The sequence below is a fragment of the Cherax quadricarinatus genome, unplaced genomic scaffold (genome assembly GCF_038502225.1).
Source record: "Cherax quadricarinatus isolate ZL_2023a unplaced genomic scaffold, ASM3850222v1 Contig217, whole genome shotgun sequence".
In the NCBI taxonomy this organism is placed as follows: domain Eukaryota; kingdom Metazoa; phylum Arthropoda; class Malacostraca; order Decapoda; family Parastacidae; genus Cherax; species Cherax quadricarinatus.
Window position 1 is genome coordinate 10998 of NW_027195243.1, and position 19003 is coordinate 30000.

General features: G+C 38.0%; 1 protein-coding gene across 1 annotated transcript in view; it reads right to left on the reverse strand.

The window, feature by feature from the left end:
* Positions 1-5457: 5457 nt before the first annotated feature.
* Positions 5458-19003, reverse strand: part of LOC128706329 (uncharacterized) — a 16049-nt gene continuing 2503 nt past the window's right edge. The window contains exons 2-3 of the mRNA XM_053801279.2: positions 9404-9492; positions 5458-5947 (exon numbers count right to left, since the gene is read on the reverse strand). Of these exons, the coding sequence (XP_053657254.1) occupies positions 5731-5947; positions 9404-9492 (306 nt within the window). The 3' untranslated portion in view covers positions 5458-5730. The remainder of the gene's footprint in view (positions 5948-9403; positions 9493-19003) is intronic.

Genomic DNA, 19003 nt, shown 5'->3' on the forward strand with positions numbered 1-19003 from the left:
ACCCTGTTCAAGTACAGGATGACGTGCCACCTGACCAGTGGGTCGGTGCTATTTCAACAGTGGAGACCCCATCCACTCCGCTGGATCAATCTATCCCACCAGATGAGGAGAAAGACTTAGCTCCCACTGATTTCCCAGACGAAGTCCAGCGCTTGTTGACGCTGTTGAACAAACGTCGTACAGCCATTGCCTTACCAGGTGAGAAGATGGGTATAGTGAACTTATTGTCCCATCGTATTCCACTTGAATCTGTTACTAGACCTATCTATATACCTGCGTACAGAATGCCTCATTCCCAAGTTGCTGTCGCAGAGGAATTGATCAATCAGATGCTCAATGATGGAGTTATTGCACATAGCAATTCACCCTGGAATGCGCCCTTGATCCTAGTGCCTAAGAAGGACGGCACTTGGCGCCCGGTGATTGACTTTAGGAGGTTAAATGCGAAAACCATTCCAGATCGCTTCCCACTTCCTGTACTAGGTGACCTTTTATGCAATATCGGAGATAACAGAGTCTTCTCAACCCTGGACTTGTTACAAGGGTTTTGGCAAGTCCCTCTTCACGAGGACAGCCAAGAGTTAACTGCATTCTCCACTCCCACAGGTCATTATCACTTCCTCCATATGGCGTTTGGATTATGATCATCTCCTATCACGTTCTCTAGACTCATGACCAACATCTTTAGAGGTCTTATAGGTAAAGCACTTATGGTGTACTTAGATGACGTAATCGTCATGTCCGAAGACGTGGACACACACCTGAAAAGACTTGATATAGTACTTGGCAAGCTTGAAGAAGCCAATTTAAATATCAAACTGTCCAAATGTCAATTTTTCAGATCAGAAATTAAGTTTCTGGGTCACGTAGTCACTCCTAGAGGGGTTACGACTGATCAAAGTAAAGTAACTGCAGTAATAAATTTTCCAACTCCCAAAACTGCTGATGCCGTAAGATCCTTTGTGGGCTTAGCAGGTTTATATAGATCTTTCATTGCCAATTTTTCTTCCATAGCTGCTCCGCTAACTGAATTGCTTAAGAAAGATGCTCCTTTTGTTTGGACCTTCCGTCAAGAAAAAGCATTCCAAATTCTAAAAGAAAAGCTAACATCTACTCCTATTTTGAAATTCCCAGATTTTTCTAAGCCTTTCTATCTGACAACTGATGCTAGTTCAATTGGCATAGGTGTCGTACTAGCTCAGAAGACCGATGGCAAGTACAACGCAGTTGCATTTGCTAGCCGAGTCCTTACGAAGGCTGAACGTAATTATACAGTAACGGAGCAAGAAGCTTTAGCAATAGTATGGTCTTTAAAGCACTTCCGAGACATTATTTACCAGTACCCTGTTCATGTCTTGACAGACCATGCGCCACTGATACCTTTATTCCAGAACAAACAGCCTACTGGAAGGTTAGCCAAATGGACCTTGACTATCCAAGAGTTCAATCCCACTTTTGAACATTTACCTGGCAAGTCGAATGTAGTCACAGATGCTTTATCGCGACACGTTAGTGTAGTTACTGCAGATCCTCCATTTACTGTCGAGGATGTCAAAAATGCCCAAAGAACAGATCCCATGTCGTCTGGTGTGATTCGATTCCTGCTCCAGGAAGATCTTATTCTGACTGTGAAGCCACCAGCACCCATTAGTGACTTTGTAATGAGCCAAGAATTACTGTATCGAACAGCCGAGTTGGGTACTCCAAGTAGAAGAGTTTACCAGTTAGTAATTCCACAGTCACTAGTGAACGTAGCTCTACAGCTAGTTCATGATGCACCAGGTGTTGCACACCCTGGTATGGATCGTTCTGTGAAACAAGCCAGAATGAAATACTTTTGGCCACGTATGGCAACTGACATTTCCGAGTATGTTAAGAAATGTAGTGTCTGTATGCAACATAAAGGGAATGTCAATGGTCCTAATCCAATCCAAATGTACCCAACCACTAGCGAACCGTGGGAAAGAGTTGCCCTTGACTTGTTAACCAATTTTAAATGTTCCCTCCAAGGCAACAAACATCTGTGTGTTATGGTAGACCATTTCACCAGATATTGTGAGTTAGTTCCTATTGCAGATAAGACTGCAGAGACAGTAGCTAAAGCGTTTAAAGAACGCATTATCTGCAGGCATACCACCCCAAAGTCCTTAGTAACAGATAATGGAGGTGAATTCTGTAATGAGATTCTTGAAAATTTGTGTACTTTATACAAGATCTCTAAATCCACCATTGTTCCTCATCATCCTGCCAGCAATGGGTTAGCCGAAAAAACCAATAAGAAAGTACTTGATGTCCTGAGAGCCACTATCAACCCCAATAGTGAAACTTGGGATGAAGTCATACCAGATGTCCAATGTGCCATAAATTCTGCTTACAATGCTTCCGTAGGTGATACTCCACATTATGCATTGTATGTGTAGACAAGCATTTACCCTATGAGTTGTTATATTCCACTCTGAAACCTAATTACAACCCTGATGATTTCGTAGCAACTCGTACCAGCATGGCTCAAAGTGTTTTTAGAAGAATCCGTGAAACACTTCACAAATCAACAGCAGAATTTACTAGAGTAACTAATAGTCGTGCTAAGCCATCAAAAGTAAAAGTAGGTTCAAGAGTAATGCTGACAAATTTCAACAAAACATCCGAAATGCCTAAGCTCGATCAAAAGTTTGTCGGACCTTATCGAGTTGTAGAACATATCTCTGGTAATAAGTATAAGGTTAGAGAAATTAGTGCTGGCAAGTACAAAGAATCGCATTTAGATCATATGAAATTAGTATGCGATGTTGATGATATTGCCACCCAGACTAATGTGACAGATGCTGAAAATCCTCTTGACTCTGTACCCTCTACCTCAAATACTCAGTCAGATAACCAACCTGAATGTAGTTACTCCTTGCGTACTCGACAAGTAATGAGAAACCCACAAGTATCTTTTGTAGATACTCGTTCAGATCTCCCTCAGTCAAGGCATGTGTTAGCCATTGCAGAGGAATTCGATCCTCCCAGAGATGATAACCATTCTGCATATGTAAACCTCACCCTCGCAGAATTGGGTTTAAATGTACATAGTCTGTATAACTAGATGTCCGAGATGAAGTAAATTATCAACTGTTTGTTATTAACTGATTAGTTTTTCAGAATTTTTTTTTTCGTGTTCACGTTCCCTCCGTATTCTGAGAATTTGACAGTAATGATCTGAGTGCGCACCAGATGCCTTTGCTGTTAATTTCACCTTGTATATATATATTTATTCTTCCTCAGAATCCGTAGAGTGCATGAATACAGATCGATCGATCAATTCCATCCATATTGTACAATGATTTGTTCTTATAGTTTGTAATGCATTATGTTAAAACTCATTATGTTAAAAGTGATTACGTTAACATCCATTACGTAAAACTCATTTTGTTAACATCCATTATGATACCATCCACTAATTCTAAGTTATATATGAATTTGTTATTGTATAGAATCAGCCCAGAACCGCCTGCCTGTTCAGCCTATAGATAGTAGTGTATGTCGAGATGACATACGTAACATGACCGAGCTGTCAGCATAGTTGCTGATCCCTGTGTTGTATAGCATATTAGTATCATCCATGTGCTTTAGATAGGAGATCCCTTTTAGGCCTGTGACGTTGTGTGACGTCACGGGATGCGCATGTGTACGGTTGTACCTCTGCCTCCCTCTCAGTCGGCGTAGACATCCAGGCTAAGACAGGCAGAGGCTGGGCTCCATTTCTCATCATCACAGTCTGACAATATATGTTACCATCCAACAAGTGTGTCTACCTTCAACCCTCGATATCTCCATTTAAGAACCCCTACGATATAACATCATGAACTTTATACTGAGATTCTCTTTAGTTAACTCAATAAAGAGTCACATAAGATGAAGTTTCTATAAGTGGCAACTCATGTGTCCGCATCTCCATCGCTAGCGCACTCTGCTGACACACTGAGGTCTGGAGTTGGAATCTCTTCCGGTACGGCTGGTAAATGGGTGTAAAATGGGTACCTGGGCGTTAGTCGACTCGTGCGGGTCGCATCTTGGGACAAAACTGGCTTAATTTTCCCGAAATGTTCAACATAACAAGGGGCTTTCTATATAGTAGTATGTCACTGATGTCAGCTAGGCCTGTATACCTTGTACATGTACTAGTAGTACATAAAGATATTATTTTAGATTGGTTAATTAGGCTAAATAACTATTGACTACACAAAGAGTCATTAATATTGCATGTCTCTTGCGAGCCACCATCCAAGGATACTTTAATCCTTGGATTTTAATCTTAAAATTCTACTTCACAAGCAGGTACCATTGTGCAGTCATAAATGGCACTTCCTCGACTACCCAATCATGTTGGGTTTCTTCAAGGTATCACGATGACAAGATTATCATAAGAAAAAAATGTGAGGCATCCCAAGAAAACCAGCAAAGATCTACAGACAGATTTGGCTTCAACTGACACAAATGTTGATTCTTCAACAGTTCGGCGAAAGCTCCGTGAAGTTGTCAGAACTGCCAGAAAGCCGATAAGAAAAAATGGCTACGGTTGGCACTCGATCATAAGGGATTGATGACAGATGAATGGACAAAAGTTATATTTTCAGATGTGGTGCATTTTGAAGTATATGGATACAGATCAGTGGTTGCGAGACAGAGCAAAGAGAAACGTCTTCGGAATGGACACATTCAACAAGTGCCAAAACATCCACCTAAAATGTTTTGGGGTAGTTTTAACTGGTAAAGGTCCTGAATGGCTTGTTATTGTTGAGGGAACAAACAGTGACAAATACAAGGCAATCCTGGCAACTCATTTGCTTTCCTGATGGAGAAGATATTTTGCAGCAGGATCTTGCTCTATGCCTCACTTCCAGAAAAATACTGACATTCTTCGAAGAAAGTGGGATAAGCATTCTAAACTGACCTGGAAACTCTCCTGACCTCAACCCAATTAAGAATCTATGAGCAATAACCAAACGCAGGGTTGCGAAATAGGACTGTTCAACTGTGAAGCTAATTACTGGTGTTATTAGGACCTGGTACGATGACGAAGAATTTGCCAAAATGTATTCAACATTGGTCAATTTTATGCCAAAGCGTGTAGCAATGCTTATAAAAGCAAAAGGTAGTAATATCTCTTACTGAATCAATTATCTGTCGTTTCATTGCAGTGTATTTTTCAAATAAACATTAATTTTAACAAGTAAATGTCATATTTCGTCACTCTCCCAATTAATATGCATACTACTGTAAACCGTTTACCACCAATCAACAATTAATGCCTAAAATATGGCTTAAAATAAACTCTGTGTATGCAGACCGGGAGATACACACGTTGTGATGTATATTACCTGGCTGAGAGATAATGTAGTCGGTAAGAATAACGTGAATAATGTAGGATATTATGAGGGGAGATTATATGATCTTATTAATAAAATTAATGAATCATATCAAAATATTTATTATTTGAAAAATGAGACCCGAGTAGAAAATATTCATATCGACATATAAACAAAATGTTTTTTCTTCAAATATTTGTAATTTTGATTGAGGTTAGACGCCCACGCAGCTCTTAGGTATTTTTATTGTCAACAGTAAAGATATCTGCAGATATCTTAAACCATAACTATACATAAGTGTTGCACATGTGTCTTACCTATTAATTTGTCGGTATTGTATACAATTTATAATTATGATTGATTACGGTAAACTGGGTTGCTAAATGTCGACCTTTTCATAAGCAGAGGGAAGGATATGAGAGACTGCGGATTCTGGAGAGAGTTTGGAGCCCTTCTTGTGGAAGGCGGATGGAAGGTCGAGAATATCTTCATCAAGATCCAGTACCTCATATGTTGTGGGCAGCACCTTGGCGGAAATGGATCCAGGAGAGAGCTTGGAACCTTGTTTGTAGAAAGAAGATTCCTCTGCTTCGTGACTAGTGGAAGAAAGTGACAGGTGTTAGGTGTTGCTTGTACATCTGAGAGTAAAATGCCTGACCACAGTATTAATAATATACCAGTCATACAGGGAGGTGCTACGGTCCTCTCATATATGTGAAACGGAAGTCTGTTAAGCATTTTGAATTTTGGCTGAATCGCTGGTCTTTTCTAGGCTCGTGAACATATAAGACGACAGGAAAATATTAGATCTATTAACATTCATTAAAATTTGTCTAGTTTTTCTATGTTTATTAATATTAATACTTCTCTTTTATCTAATATTTCTATTTTAGTTAGGAGACCAAGTCAGAGAGTTTTGGAGGCGACTATTCCTAGATCCATTAAAAAACATAACACAAATATGTATACTGGCAGATCTTTCTCACCTCTAGATTTATACATAAATGTCCCAGTTCGTGAGTAAAATAAATCAACACGTCTTTGGGGGTTTATGTGCAACTCAAATCTGATATTGTCAAGTATGTTTTATTGACCAAGTGTTAATAAGAGTCGTCCAACACGTAAACAACGTCACCGTGTTTGTTGACACTCTGAATAGAAGGTAACGGCGAACATTGCAGGAAAATTAGTTTTAAAATATAGATCAAACTGGTAAAAAAAAAAATCAGCCCCAAAATGTAGAAACATGTAACTATGAGCGCGTAAATATTTATGATCTTTTTAATATCAGTGTATTAACTTCTAAGAAAATCGGGTTTTGTCAAGTTTACCATAAAGCATCAGTAGCTAGTTTCTTAGGCTTAAATCTTATAGACTACACTGGATCAGAAGATTGCAACTTCTCTGTTAACTAACATCAAGGACAATTTAATCCCTATACACATACATACACACATCTCTATGTATATAACCGGGGGCCCAGAAGCTCTGGTTTACCAGGTTTAAAGGTTATCGGTTACGTTAGGTAAGATTCGTCAGGGAACAGTACAAGTGTCTCCTAACTCGGATCTTAGTCATATGATAACCCGTCACTGGAACTTTTGGTCATCTGACCTAGCCCTTCTTCTGGTTTACCGATCCACCCCCTTTATTTTTTTTTTATACTAGAGAAAGGCTATTGACTACACGAGTATCATGAAGACTGCACGTCTGTTCATCTCCAGCAAAAACTACTGTTACCCCAAAAATATGGATCAAAGTAAAATTCTTGTCATACATACATTGATAGACACCTCTTAGTATATATGACTCACGAAATCGTAATGACACGATTGTAAACAAACCATACCACGGGCGGGATTTGAACCCGCGGTCAGAGAGTCTCTGACCGCGGGTTCAAATCCCGTCCGTGGTATGGTTTCTTAGTATATATATACCTGTGTGACTGATAAGACAATATTACGAATATATAAATGGATAACTACACAAACAGAGCGAGAAAACAAGACATTATGAACACCTGAAATGGTGCAGGAAGAGAACTAGTAGCTGAAGAGCGGAGAAATTATTGAGTAACCTTGTTAGCTGAGTAAATTAACATGCTTCCTTAAACTAAGCGCAATTCCTATTGTGAATTCTTATTATTATGTGAGCAAATTACCTGCATAAGGTTTACAAGGCATTACTCGAATTATTAGCTGCAAATAATTTGGGTGAGTTACAGTTCAGCAGGTCGCTGAACTGTAACTCCATCGATGCCCACTTCCTCACAACTCTCACAAAAAGCTAGACCTGACATTAAATTAATAATATTAAATCCAGCTACTCTGGTAAATTAAAGTTGTGTTGACTATATATGATTAGGCTTACTGGGTACACACATTATAATTACAGAGACTAAGGAAGGTTTTCTCCTAACCATATCAGAACAAATTTTATACATATTAACTTACCATTTGTCACAGGAAGACAATGCTGATGGACCACACCCTAACATTACCCTAACAGTTAGACTTTACGATGGCCAATGCAAACACTACTGTACATTATGGGTAAGCATCACTTAGCTAAGGTGTATTGTTGGGAAGGATTCATTGAAGTCCTCTTTTTTTTCCGTCCTGGTTGGTGAATTGTAAGGGCTTTCCGCACTATTTATCCCAATTCTTCAGCAGGAACGTGTCAGCAATTTATAAATTTTGGATTGAGACTGATGTATGCCAACTGACCTTTGAGAACGCCTGATTACATTACACAATTCAGTCCAGTGTTCACACATTAAATTCAATATGGCGTCTCTCTCCCGCGTCACTCCCCAGCTGTTCTACACCCCCCCCCCTCTCACGCGAAATTTCTCGAAAGGGTCAAATCAGCATCATATTTTATTACACATTTATTATATTATTCATTTATATGTTCTACATGTAGGAAATTATGTAAAACATTTCCACAGGAGGCCTGGTCACAAACCGGGCCACGGGGGCGTTGACCCCCGGAACTCTCTCCAGGTAAACTCCAGGTAACTCCAGTTCCTTAAGCTGACCAAGTTAGCACACTGGGGGGGGGGAGGTAGTTACCTCAGGGCTGGGATTTGAAATGAGCTGAGGTAGAAAACAGCTCTGCTACAAAACTGACTTGTGTAAAAAAAAAAAACAGCTAATTAAGCACACTCCTTAAGTTGACTAAGTTCGCCACTTCTTGCAGCAGCAGCAGCAGCAGCAGCAGCAGCAGCAGCAGCAGCAGCAGCAGCAGCAGCAGCAGCACGAAGTCAGTGAATTAATTAAAAAGTAGGCAGATTTTTATGTATCATAACATGTTTTTTCTTAAGACGTGGGAGATTTTGCGCATAAAATCTGAGGGAAAAAAATATTTATATTTAATAAGTAACTTAATGACTGATGTCCCATACTATGAATATAAACTTGATGCTGTCCTGACCAGGGACAAGAGAGCTGCCACTCCTGGAGAGGACGGTATTATCATGTCCTCAGACACTCGTTGTCAGAATGTTTATAATAGATACAACCATAGTTACTTGAGTTATCCATGTCTCCCTCTGTTTTACCAACGATGTATGACCTTGGAGAGTTTAGAGCTTAGTGTTGATAATAATAATAATAATAATAATAATAATAATAATAATAATAATAATAATAATAATAATAATAATAATAATAATAATAATAATCCCTGTGCTTTATACTAACTACAAAAAGTTTTGGATCACATTGGAACGTACTTGTTTCTCAAGCTAGACACGGATATACACGAATTAAGACGGTTATACAAACCTGTTCTGGATAGCCTCTTAAACAGACTTCCAAGAACATGATAGTTTATGCAGCTCCCAGAAATGCGAAGCTGTGATGACAGACACCAGTGCCTCCTGCACCTCATGTCAGCGGGTCTTTGGCAGATTATTTGATTACAACATTTGCAATGTGATTTTTTTCCATGACGAATAATTATATAGGAACATCTGAGATAACCTGCAGGTGCCCAGTATAATCGATGCTCTTGATGGCGGTAAGCAAAGTTACAATTCACATACTTACTGGAAATGTTCTTGGTCGTCTTCCTGGTCTCCTCTGCGTTGTAAGTGATGGCAGCTCGCTACGCCCACCAGCAGCGCCAGCATCAACACCTACCATGACACAACTTACAATTATCATGATAGGCTGAATTAAAATAATGATCAGTAATACGAATTTCTCATGTGATTACCGAATATAATACAAAACAATGGACACTTTTCAAGTGGTTGAAACACATGGTAGAATATATTCTGACTCGGTCTCGCGGATAATTCATCACATTTTAAATTTATCATGAATTACACGAATGTAATACGAGGAAGTAAACTGCATCTCAGGTAAGAAGAATAAGAAGAAGGAATGTAAAGTATTTAAGTTCGTTCCACTTCATATATAAAAATAAGGTTTAAAGCCTATCGACTACATAAGAGTTATTTAGGTTGCATGTCAAGACTATTTTATTCCCTAAAATAGGAATTAAAATACACTCATCATATATACGTCATGAGACATACATTTTTTATAGTTCCTTGATTAAATTTTAGATTTTGCCACCGATATGGCTAGTTTATTGTGCAGGTCATATCCATCCTGTGGAGGGTAACGCAAGAACATATGGATACGCAAAAGGCCTAGGAAATAGGCCCCAAAAGGGTTAACAGGAATATATATGTATTTATATCTACAGTTCACTTATGTGTTACAAGCAAATTTAGGAAATTTGCTTAGTACATCTGGTATCTTATTTTCATTAATAAATCTTGACATGTCACATAGGTTATTATACTGTCTGTCTCTACGTATATTCCTCAATAAGTGGACAATTAAGCACATAGTGTTCAAGACAGCGACCATATGCCTGACCACATAATTTGCATTTAGTTTGATCATCATCTGTGTGTCTCCCAAACTGCCAGAAGTACTTGTAACCAAGCCTAATCCTGGCCACTACAACATCAGTCAGTCTGTTCACATCGCAAGTTGCTCCATAAACATACTTGTGGAAAATACTGAATATATTTTCCGGAAATACGGTAATTTATAGGTAAATAGATGCCCTATATTGTATTTTTAAAAGAAGTATGTTATCGAAAATGGGAAACCTGCGGCTGGGGAGGTGGGTCGCCATTTTGGTTTTTGAATTGGATACAACATTAGTGTAATGGGAAGGAATTTTCGTGCTCTAGAGGTTAAAATTGGGCTGACACCTCTCAAATAGGAGGCGAAATTGTTGGATGTGCATTCCTGCATAACTTGAGATATAAGGCGACAGGACAGGACAACTCCAGGAACCTCAGATAAGCTGTCTAATTTATGTTTAATTTCTGGCCAATAAAATTTTCATAAATGTAGGCAAAAGGGGGGGGGTCCTGTACATGACACATTAATCTCCAGTCAAATTGGTGAGTGATATTAAGATATATTTTCCTTCTGTTATGTAATTGTGTATATATATAACCATTTATTATTTTTAATATACAGTCCACAAATTTACATATTTACCAGCATTCCTGGTGTATGTATATTTCATTTAATTAATAGGTCCAGAGCAACTTATGGATATGACAGTGGTAGGTATCGAAGGGGGACATTTTTTGCGACCTAGATGTCCCAAATTCCTACCTGTCTAATTGATAAATAATAGTTATTGTTCATTTACTGTTATGTACATAATTATACATCCAAGTAAATGCAATTTTCCACATTTAATTTGCCGGTTGGTCCTTCGAACCGGATGTAATTAGTAAAGTAATTAATTAGTTAATTACTTAATAATTATATGTGAAATGACAGAAGGAGGTGGATGTTAAGTTCACAGATTTACTTAATGTGTAGTGGATTATAATTATTACAATATTAAATTGGATAAGTCAAGTGTGGCTAAAGATTATACTAATGTGTATAAGTGTATGTGTAATTGATAAGCCAAGTGTAACTAATTATATTAATGTGTATAATATTAATTTTGCTTAATGTGTAGTGGATTATAATTATTACAATATTAATTTGATAGACAATTCTGGCCAAGATTTATATCAGTGTATGTGTAATTGATAAACGAAGTGTAGCTAATTATATTGTGTATAATATTAATTTTGCTATGCCAAATTCTGGCAAGGATTTATATTAATTGTATAATATTAATTTTGATAAGCCAAGGCTGGCGAAAGGTTTGTATTAATGTACATTTAAAATTTATATAATTTTCTTACATGTAATTGCTAAGCTCAAGTAGCTAGAATTTATTTAAAGGTAAGTTGTACTATTTACCTTTATAAAGTACATAATTTAGTACATAATCAGTGTTATTAAGTTGAATTTAATACATTGCATCATGGCTGAAAATGAGGAAATTAATGTAGAAGACAAACATATGGAATATAGAGTAAAGAAAACATCAATACAGGCTAAAAAAGTTCATGTAACCAAGGTATATAATAAGTGCTTGGAATTAATTAATCAAGAAACTGTGAATACTGATGATTTAAAATTGTATTTAGATGCTTTAGGGAATAGATATGATTCATACAAATTATATTACAACAAATATGAAGGAGATTTGTTAGTAAACTGTGTAGATGAGACTGAAATAGATCTCATGATTAATCAGTATTATGAATTAGAGGAAAAGATTCTTTATTGTAAAAGTCAGGCCTTGAATAAATTAAAATGTGTAAAAAATGCAGTTGGTCAGTCTGCTCCAACAAATAATATGTCTTTGCCAAAACTCCCAGAACTATGTTTACCTGTATTTAATCCTGGAGAAAATTGGGAGGAATTTTGGTCAATTTTTAAAGCAGCTGTGCATGACAGGAGTGACCTAGCCTGTGTAACTAAATTATTTTACCTCAAAGGACAGGAAAGAGGAGATGCTTATATACTGATACAAGCCTTTCCCAATGTACATGACTCTTACAAGGAAGCAGTTGACTTGTTGAAAGTCACTTATGGCAATATAGAACAAAGTAGGTTGGATCTAGTGAATATCATTGTTAATTTAAAATCTCCAGATCACACTTACAAAGGTTTACAGCAGTTTAGAGTTAAACTGGAGAACACTCTCAAAACTTTAAGTAATAAATATAATCTGAAGGAATCAGACTGGTTATTGAGTGCCATAGTACAGAATAAATTAAGCTGTAAAACACTTGAATGGCTCTCAAACAAATATCACAAGGGTTATTTTGGTCTGGAGGAAATAAGACTAGGTCTACAAGAAGTAATTGTGCAGTTGCAGACCAGCCAACTAACTCATTTTAAAGATGCAACACATAATAACTCTGAGGTGTCTGCCAAGTTACATAAAGGGAAAAATTATCCTAATGTTAATAATCAAAATTCATTTCCTAAAAGGAGTTACATAGGGGCATATCAAGGAGCAGGAATCAGAAATAATGATTCTCCACAAGGTAAGAAGAATAAGTCCCCTCCTAAGAGTAGCCCAGTTAATAAGAAACCAGTCAAAGAAAGGAGAGATTGTCTTTTCTGCAAGGGTACTCATTTTTCTAAGAATTGCAATGCATACAATTCATGGAATGATAAAGTTGAAAGATTGGAGGAACTTGACAGATGTATCAGGTGTTTAGGTAATCACAATGTAAAGGATTGTCATGCTAAATTAAACAACTGTTATCAATGTCACAAAGGAAGACACCATATAGTCGTGTGTAAGGGTCTATATGATAATGTTGATAATAATGATAATGTTGACAACCCTGAAACAACAGTAGCTAATGTAAAAATTGCTGCTAATGTTAATAATAATGGTTTTGCTGAAGTAGCCTTACCTGTGTTACAGGTAAAAATTGATGATAAAAGGCATAAATCAAAAAATGTAACTGCATTATTAGACCAGGGATCCCAGCGTACTTTCATTAAACTTAAATGTCTTGATGGTATGAAAGTACAGATGGGAGATCCCACAACTTTAAAATTATCTGGTTTTCTCTCGGATAAAAGGGCTCAATTGTATGACACTGTTTATGTAACTGTCAGGTTGGGCAATGAGAAAAAACGTGTTAATGCAGTAATTGTAGATAGACTTCCAGAGAAATTATCTACAGTAGGGCTTAGTAAAACTACAGAAAGACTTTCGCATAATGTAAATTTAGCACCTTCTGGTGTAAGTGATGATTCTGTAGGCCCAATAAATATTTTGATAGGTAGTGACTATTATGCCTCCTTTGTAAAGGGTATGGTAAAGAAATGTGGTGTCACCCTTTTGAAGACTGCTGGAGGCCATGTAATGTATGGTAGGATTCCTCGTAATAATAATTCATGACTAGAGGAAACTACAAATACCATAGCTGTGTGTCTTACTCATGAAGTTGTACCCCAGTATAATTCTTCCATAGAGAATGGTGTTGAGCCAGTGCATAAATTGTGGGAATTAGACAGCATTGGAATAAATGTAAATGAAGAAAGTCCAGACGATTCTTTTACTCAGGAGCAATACCTGAGAGATGTAAAATTTGAATCTGGACAATACTGGGTACGACTTCCGTGGAGACTGAACCATCCAGAATTGCCCACTAATTACAGAATAGCATATGGACAATTAAAAGCTCAGCTCCGCCAACTGAGTAAGACACCAGAATTGTTAACTGCCTATAATGATATAATTGCTGAGCAGTTAATTAATAAATTTATAGAAGAGGTACCTCCTGAGCAAGCCAAAATTTATGGTCACTATTTGCCTCATCACGGAGTGAAGAAGGATTCTAAGACCACTCCTTTGAGGATTGTGTTTAATTGTAGTGCCAGGAGTAACAAAAATGTACCTAGTTTAAATGACTGTTTGATGACAGGTCTGTCGTTGACGGAAAAATTAGGAGATATCTTATTAAATTTCAGCGTGAAGCACTATGCCTTTACGACTGACATAAGTAAAGCTTTCCTAAGAGTGGGTTTACAAGAGGCTGACCGGGATTGTACCCGCTTCTTATGGCCTGAGAATCCTAGTGATCCACGTAGCCCTCTGAAAACCTTTCGCTTTAGGAGCGTATTATTTGGTGCTACATCAAGTCCATTCCTACTTCAAGCGATGATAAATGCACACCTTAAACGTATGGAAAGTCCATTGAGTAAGGTAATGAGCAAACAATTTTATGTGGACAATTTCCTGGGTGTGACGTCAACTGAAGAGGAACTGTTAATGACTTATGGAGAGGCTAATAAAATAATGCAAAGTGCAAATATGCCTCTGAGAGAATGGAATAGTAATTCGTCCAAATTGAAGGACAAAATAAGTAAAGATTACCCTGGAGATGAAGTGCCAAAATGTAGTAATGTATTGGGTTTAAATTGGGATACTGAGAGAGATTTGTTAATGTTAAAACCTAATAATTACAGTATGCCCAATAAATTAACTAAGAGAATTTTGCTTGCTGAAGTTTCCAAATGTTTTGATCCACTAGGTTTAGTGTCACCCCTTACTATAAGAGGGAAATTATTAATTCAGGAAGCATGGAAACTTAAATGTGCTTGGGATGAAATTCTACCTGAGGAATTCATTAACAGGTGGGATGAATTAATTGGTGATTATGAAAAAATTCCAATGTTGGAGTTCCCATGCCAGGTGGCCAATCCAAATGGGAAAAATGTACTCCACATTTTTTGTGATGCTTCAAAATTGGCACATGGAGCAGTTGCTTATCTTCAATGTAATAGTGTTATTTCTCTTGTTATGTCTAAGGCTAAAGTGTCTCCAATTAAATCACATACCTTTCCTCAGTTGGAATTAACAGCCATTTATGTAGGTGTCAAATTAGCTAATTATATAAGAAATAAGTTGCAGGAGATAAATATTAGCAACACTGTAATTTGATCTGATAATGAAGTATCCTTACAATGGAATCGTAATGGAAACAGTAAAATTGTGCACGTACAAAACAGAGTCGCTGAAATTAATCAGATGCAAGAGAAGTATAATAGTTTGGGTCAGCATGTGTTAACATTTAATCATATACCTGGTGAGGAGAATCCAGCTGATTTCTTGTCTCGAGGTTTATCTTATGCTAAATTTGTAAATGCTATATCATGGTTTAAAGGACCGAGCTGGTTGGTAAATAAAGCTAATTGGCCTGTACAAAAGGCGTATATTGCTCCTGTTGAAATTACTGTGACCACCGCTCCAATAGTTTGTCCTCCCTTAGCCATTGATATAAATAGGTACTCTTCTTTACCCAAACTAATCAATGTAACTAAGTTGGTGTTTAAATTTCTAAACAAGATGAATATTTCATATAAGTTTTCACATCCTCTTGAATTTTGAATAAAGAGGGTACAGGAGGAAATCTATGGAAATGAGATTAAATTGATGATGGAAAGAAAAATTGTGAAAGGTTCCATAATAGAGAAATTGGGGCTGCATTTAGAGAACAATGTAATTAGGTGCAGAGGTAGGCTACAAAATGCTGAATTAGGTGATTATGCTAAACACCCTATCTTACTGCCCAAAACTTATCATCTAACAAATTTAATTGTGCTAAATGCCCATAAAAATGTAATGCATGGTGGGGTACAAGATACCTTAAACTGTATTAGGGAAATTTTCTGGGTTCCACAAGGACGGCAAAGTGTAAAAAGGGTGATTAAATCTTGTGTAATATGTCGCCATATGGATGCCAGATCCTATATGTACCCAGGTCCTCCACCATTGTCAAATGACCAATTTGAGTTGTTTAGCAACGAACTCCGGCCGGCCGCAGTGTGGAAAATACTGTATATATTTTGCGGAAATACGGTAATTTATAGGTAAATAGATGCCCTATATTGTATTTTTAAAGAAGTATGTTATCGAAAATGGGAAACCTGCGGCTGGGGAGGTGGGTCGCCATTTTGGTTTTTGAATTGGATACAACGTCAGTGTAATGAGAAGGAATTTTCGTGCTCTAGAGGTTAAAATTGGGCTGACACCTCTCAAATAGGAGGCGAAATTGTTGGATGTGCATTCCTGCATAACTTGAGATATCAGGCGACAGGACAGGACAACTCCAGGAACCTCAGATAAGCTGTCTAATTTATGTTTAATTTCTGGCCAGTAAAATTTTCATAAATGTAGGCAAAAGGGGGGGGGGGTCCTGTACATGACACATTGATCTCCAGTCATATTGGTGAGTGATATTAAGATATATTTTCCTTCTGTTATGTAATTGTGTATATATATATAACCATTTATTATTTTTAATATACAGTCCACAAATTTATATATTTACCAGCATTCCTGGTGTATGTATATTTCATTTAATTAATAGGTCCAGAGCAACTTGTGGATATGACAGTGGTAGGTATCGAAGGGGGACATTTTTTGCGACCTAGGTGTCCCAAATTCCTACTTGTCTAATTGATAAATAATAGTTATCATTGTTCATTTACTGTTAAGTATATAATTATACATCCAAGTAAATGCAATTTTCCACAATACTTATCTACGTTCATGTTATCATAGTGGGTTACAAATCTACTCAGACTTCTAACTGCATTCCTGTAACATTCATTTTCATTATTTACTTCTCTACTAATATTATTCCTAATGCTAGACACAGATATACCAAAGTTATATTCTACATTCTCCTTCTGGGTACTCTTCTTGGTTAACATATCAACTTTATCAATAACAAAAAAAGGCACAATACTGTGACTGGAACGATATACAAATAACCCGCACATAGAAGAGAGGAGCTTACGACGACGTTTCAGTCCGACTTGGACCATTTACAAAGTCACACTAACCAGAATTGGAGCAGGACGGGTATATATAGGCAGGAAGAGGTACTGGTGGTAGTATATATTCCTATGTATACCCGTCCTGCTCCAATTTTGGCTAGCGTGACCTTGCAAATGGTCAAAGTCGGACCGAAACGTCGTCGTAAGCTCCTCTCTTCTATAAATAACAAAAAAAGCACATACCGTGACTGGAACGATACACATATAACCCGCACATAGAAGAGAGGAGCTTACGACGACGCCTCGGTCCGACTCGGACCAACCACAAAGTCACACCAACCAGAAGTGGAGCAGGACGGCTATATATAGGCAGGAAGAGGTAGTGGTGGTAGTAGTAGTAGTAGTAGTGGTAGAAGTAGTAGTAGTAGTGGTAGTGGTAGTAGTAGTAGTAGTAGTAGTAGTAGTAGTAGTGGTAGTAGTGGGGAACTAAGGAGAAGGAGCCAGTCAAATGTAAAGAAAGGGAAGCACTGCAAGAGAGCTAGGTGCCCACAGAGGGAGAGCAAGTGCACAGAGGTGGGGGAAGGGGAAGTGATGAAATAAATAATGAAGGAACAGAAACACACGACAGAAGAAAGACAAAAAAAAGAGGAAAGGGGAAGAGGAATCAGGTTAAGTCACGGGTGTTCTGAAGTTTGGAGCATTTTACAATGTAGTGGGAGAGGAAGGCATCTACAGAGACGAAGCCAGGACTAAGATTCATACAAGGAAAGTTGTGTATTAGAGAGGATTCAACAAGACGGCGACTGTTAAAGTTGGAAGTAGGGAAGACAGTTTTAGCAGAAGACCAGTCGATAGGATGGTTGTGATCTCTGACGTGACAGAAAAGAGCATTGCTAGTGTCGGCAAGCCTAACACTATTTTTGTGCTCCCTAAGTCTGTCAGAAAGAGATCGGCCAGTTTCTCCAAAGTATTGAAGAGGACAGGAGGAGCAAGAAATAGAGTAGACACCAGGAACATCTGTAGATGGAGGAGAGGTATGAACGAGATTAGTGCGAAGAGTGTTAGTCTGGCGGAAAGTAAGCTTGATGTCTAAGGGATGGAGAGAATTGTTGAGATTAGAAAGACCGGAAATGTAGGGAAGGCAGAGGACAGAAGAGTTCCCAGGAGTAGAGAGTTTGGGAGAGAAGAAATTACGTTTAGCTCATGAGAAGGCAGAGTCTATGAAATGGGAAGGGTAGCCAAGACGGGAAAACGAATTATGAAGAGTGGAAATTTCTGCTGGAAGGAACTGAGGATCACAGATGCGGAAGGCACGGAGAAAGAGGGAGATAAGAACACTTTTCTTGACAGGGGAAGCATAATAGGAAAAGTAGTGAATGTACATGCCACTGTGCATAGGTTTTCGGTAAACGGAAAAGGAAAAACCTGTATCTGAGCGGTGGACATGGACATCAAGGAAAGGAAGCAAGGAATTAGATTCCCATTCAGCTTTAAACTTAATGGAAGGGGCAAGATTATTAAGAGCTTCAAGAAGAGGTTGGAAGAGATTGGAGTCATGAGGCCACAGAGCAAAGATGTCATCCACATAGCGGAGCCAGAGTGAAGGTTGCACATCGATGGTAGGAAGAAGAACAGTCTCGAAGTATTCCATGTAAAGACTAGCAAGGACAGGAGAGAGAGGAGAGCCCATAGTGACACCGAAGGTTTGAGAACAATATTTCCCTTGGAAGGAAAAGGATTTAGAGTCCACACAGAGGCGGATAAGATCAAGAAAGACTTCAATAGGTATAGGGAGATGTAGAAACCCTTCAAGGGCCTTCTCTCTAAGGAAATCAAGGACATCATCAAGAGGGACATTGGTGAAGAGGGACTCAACGTCAAGACTAAGCATCTTACAGATTGGGAGAGAGCGAACCCGTTCAATAAAGTCTTGAGAGTGACGGAGGTGGGCAG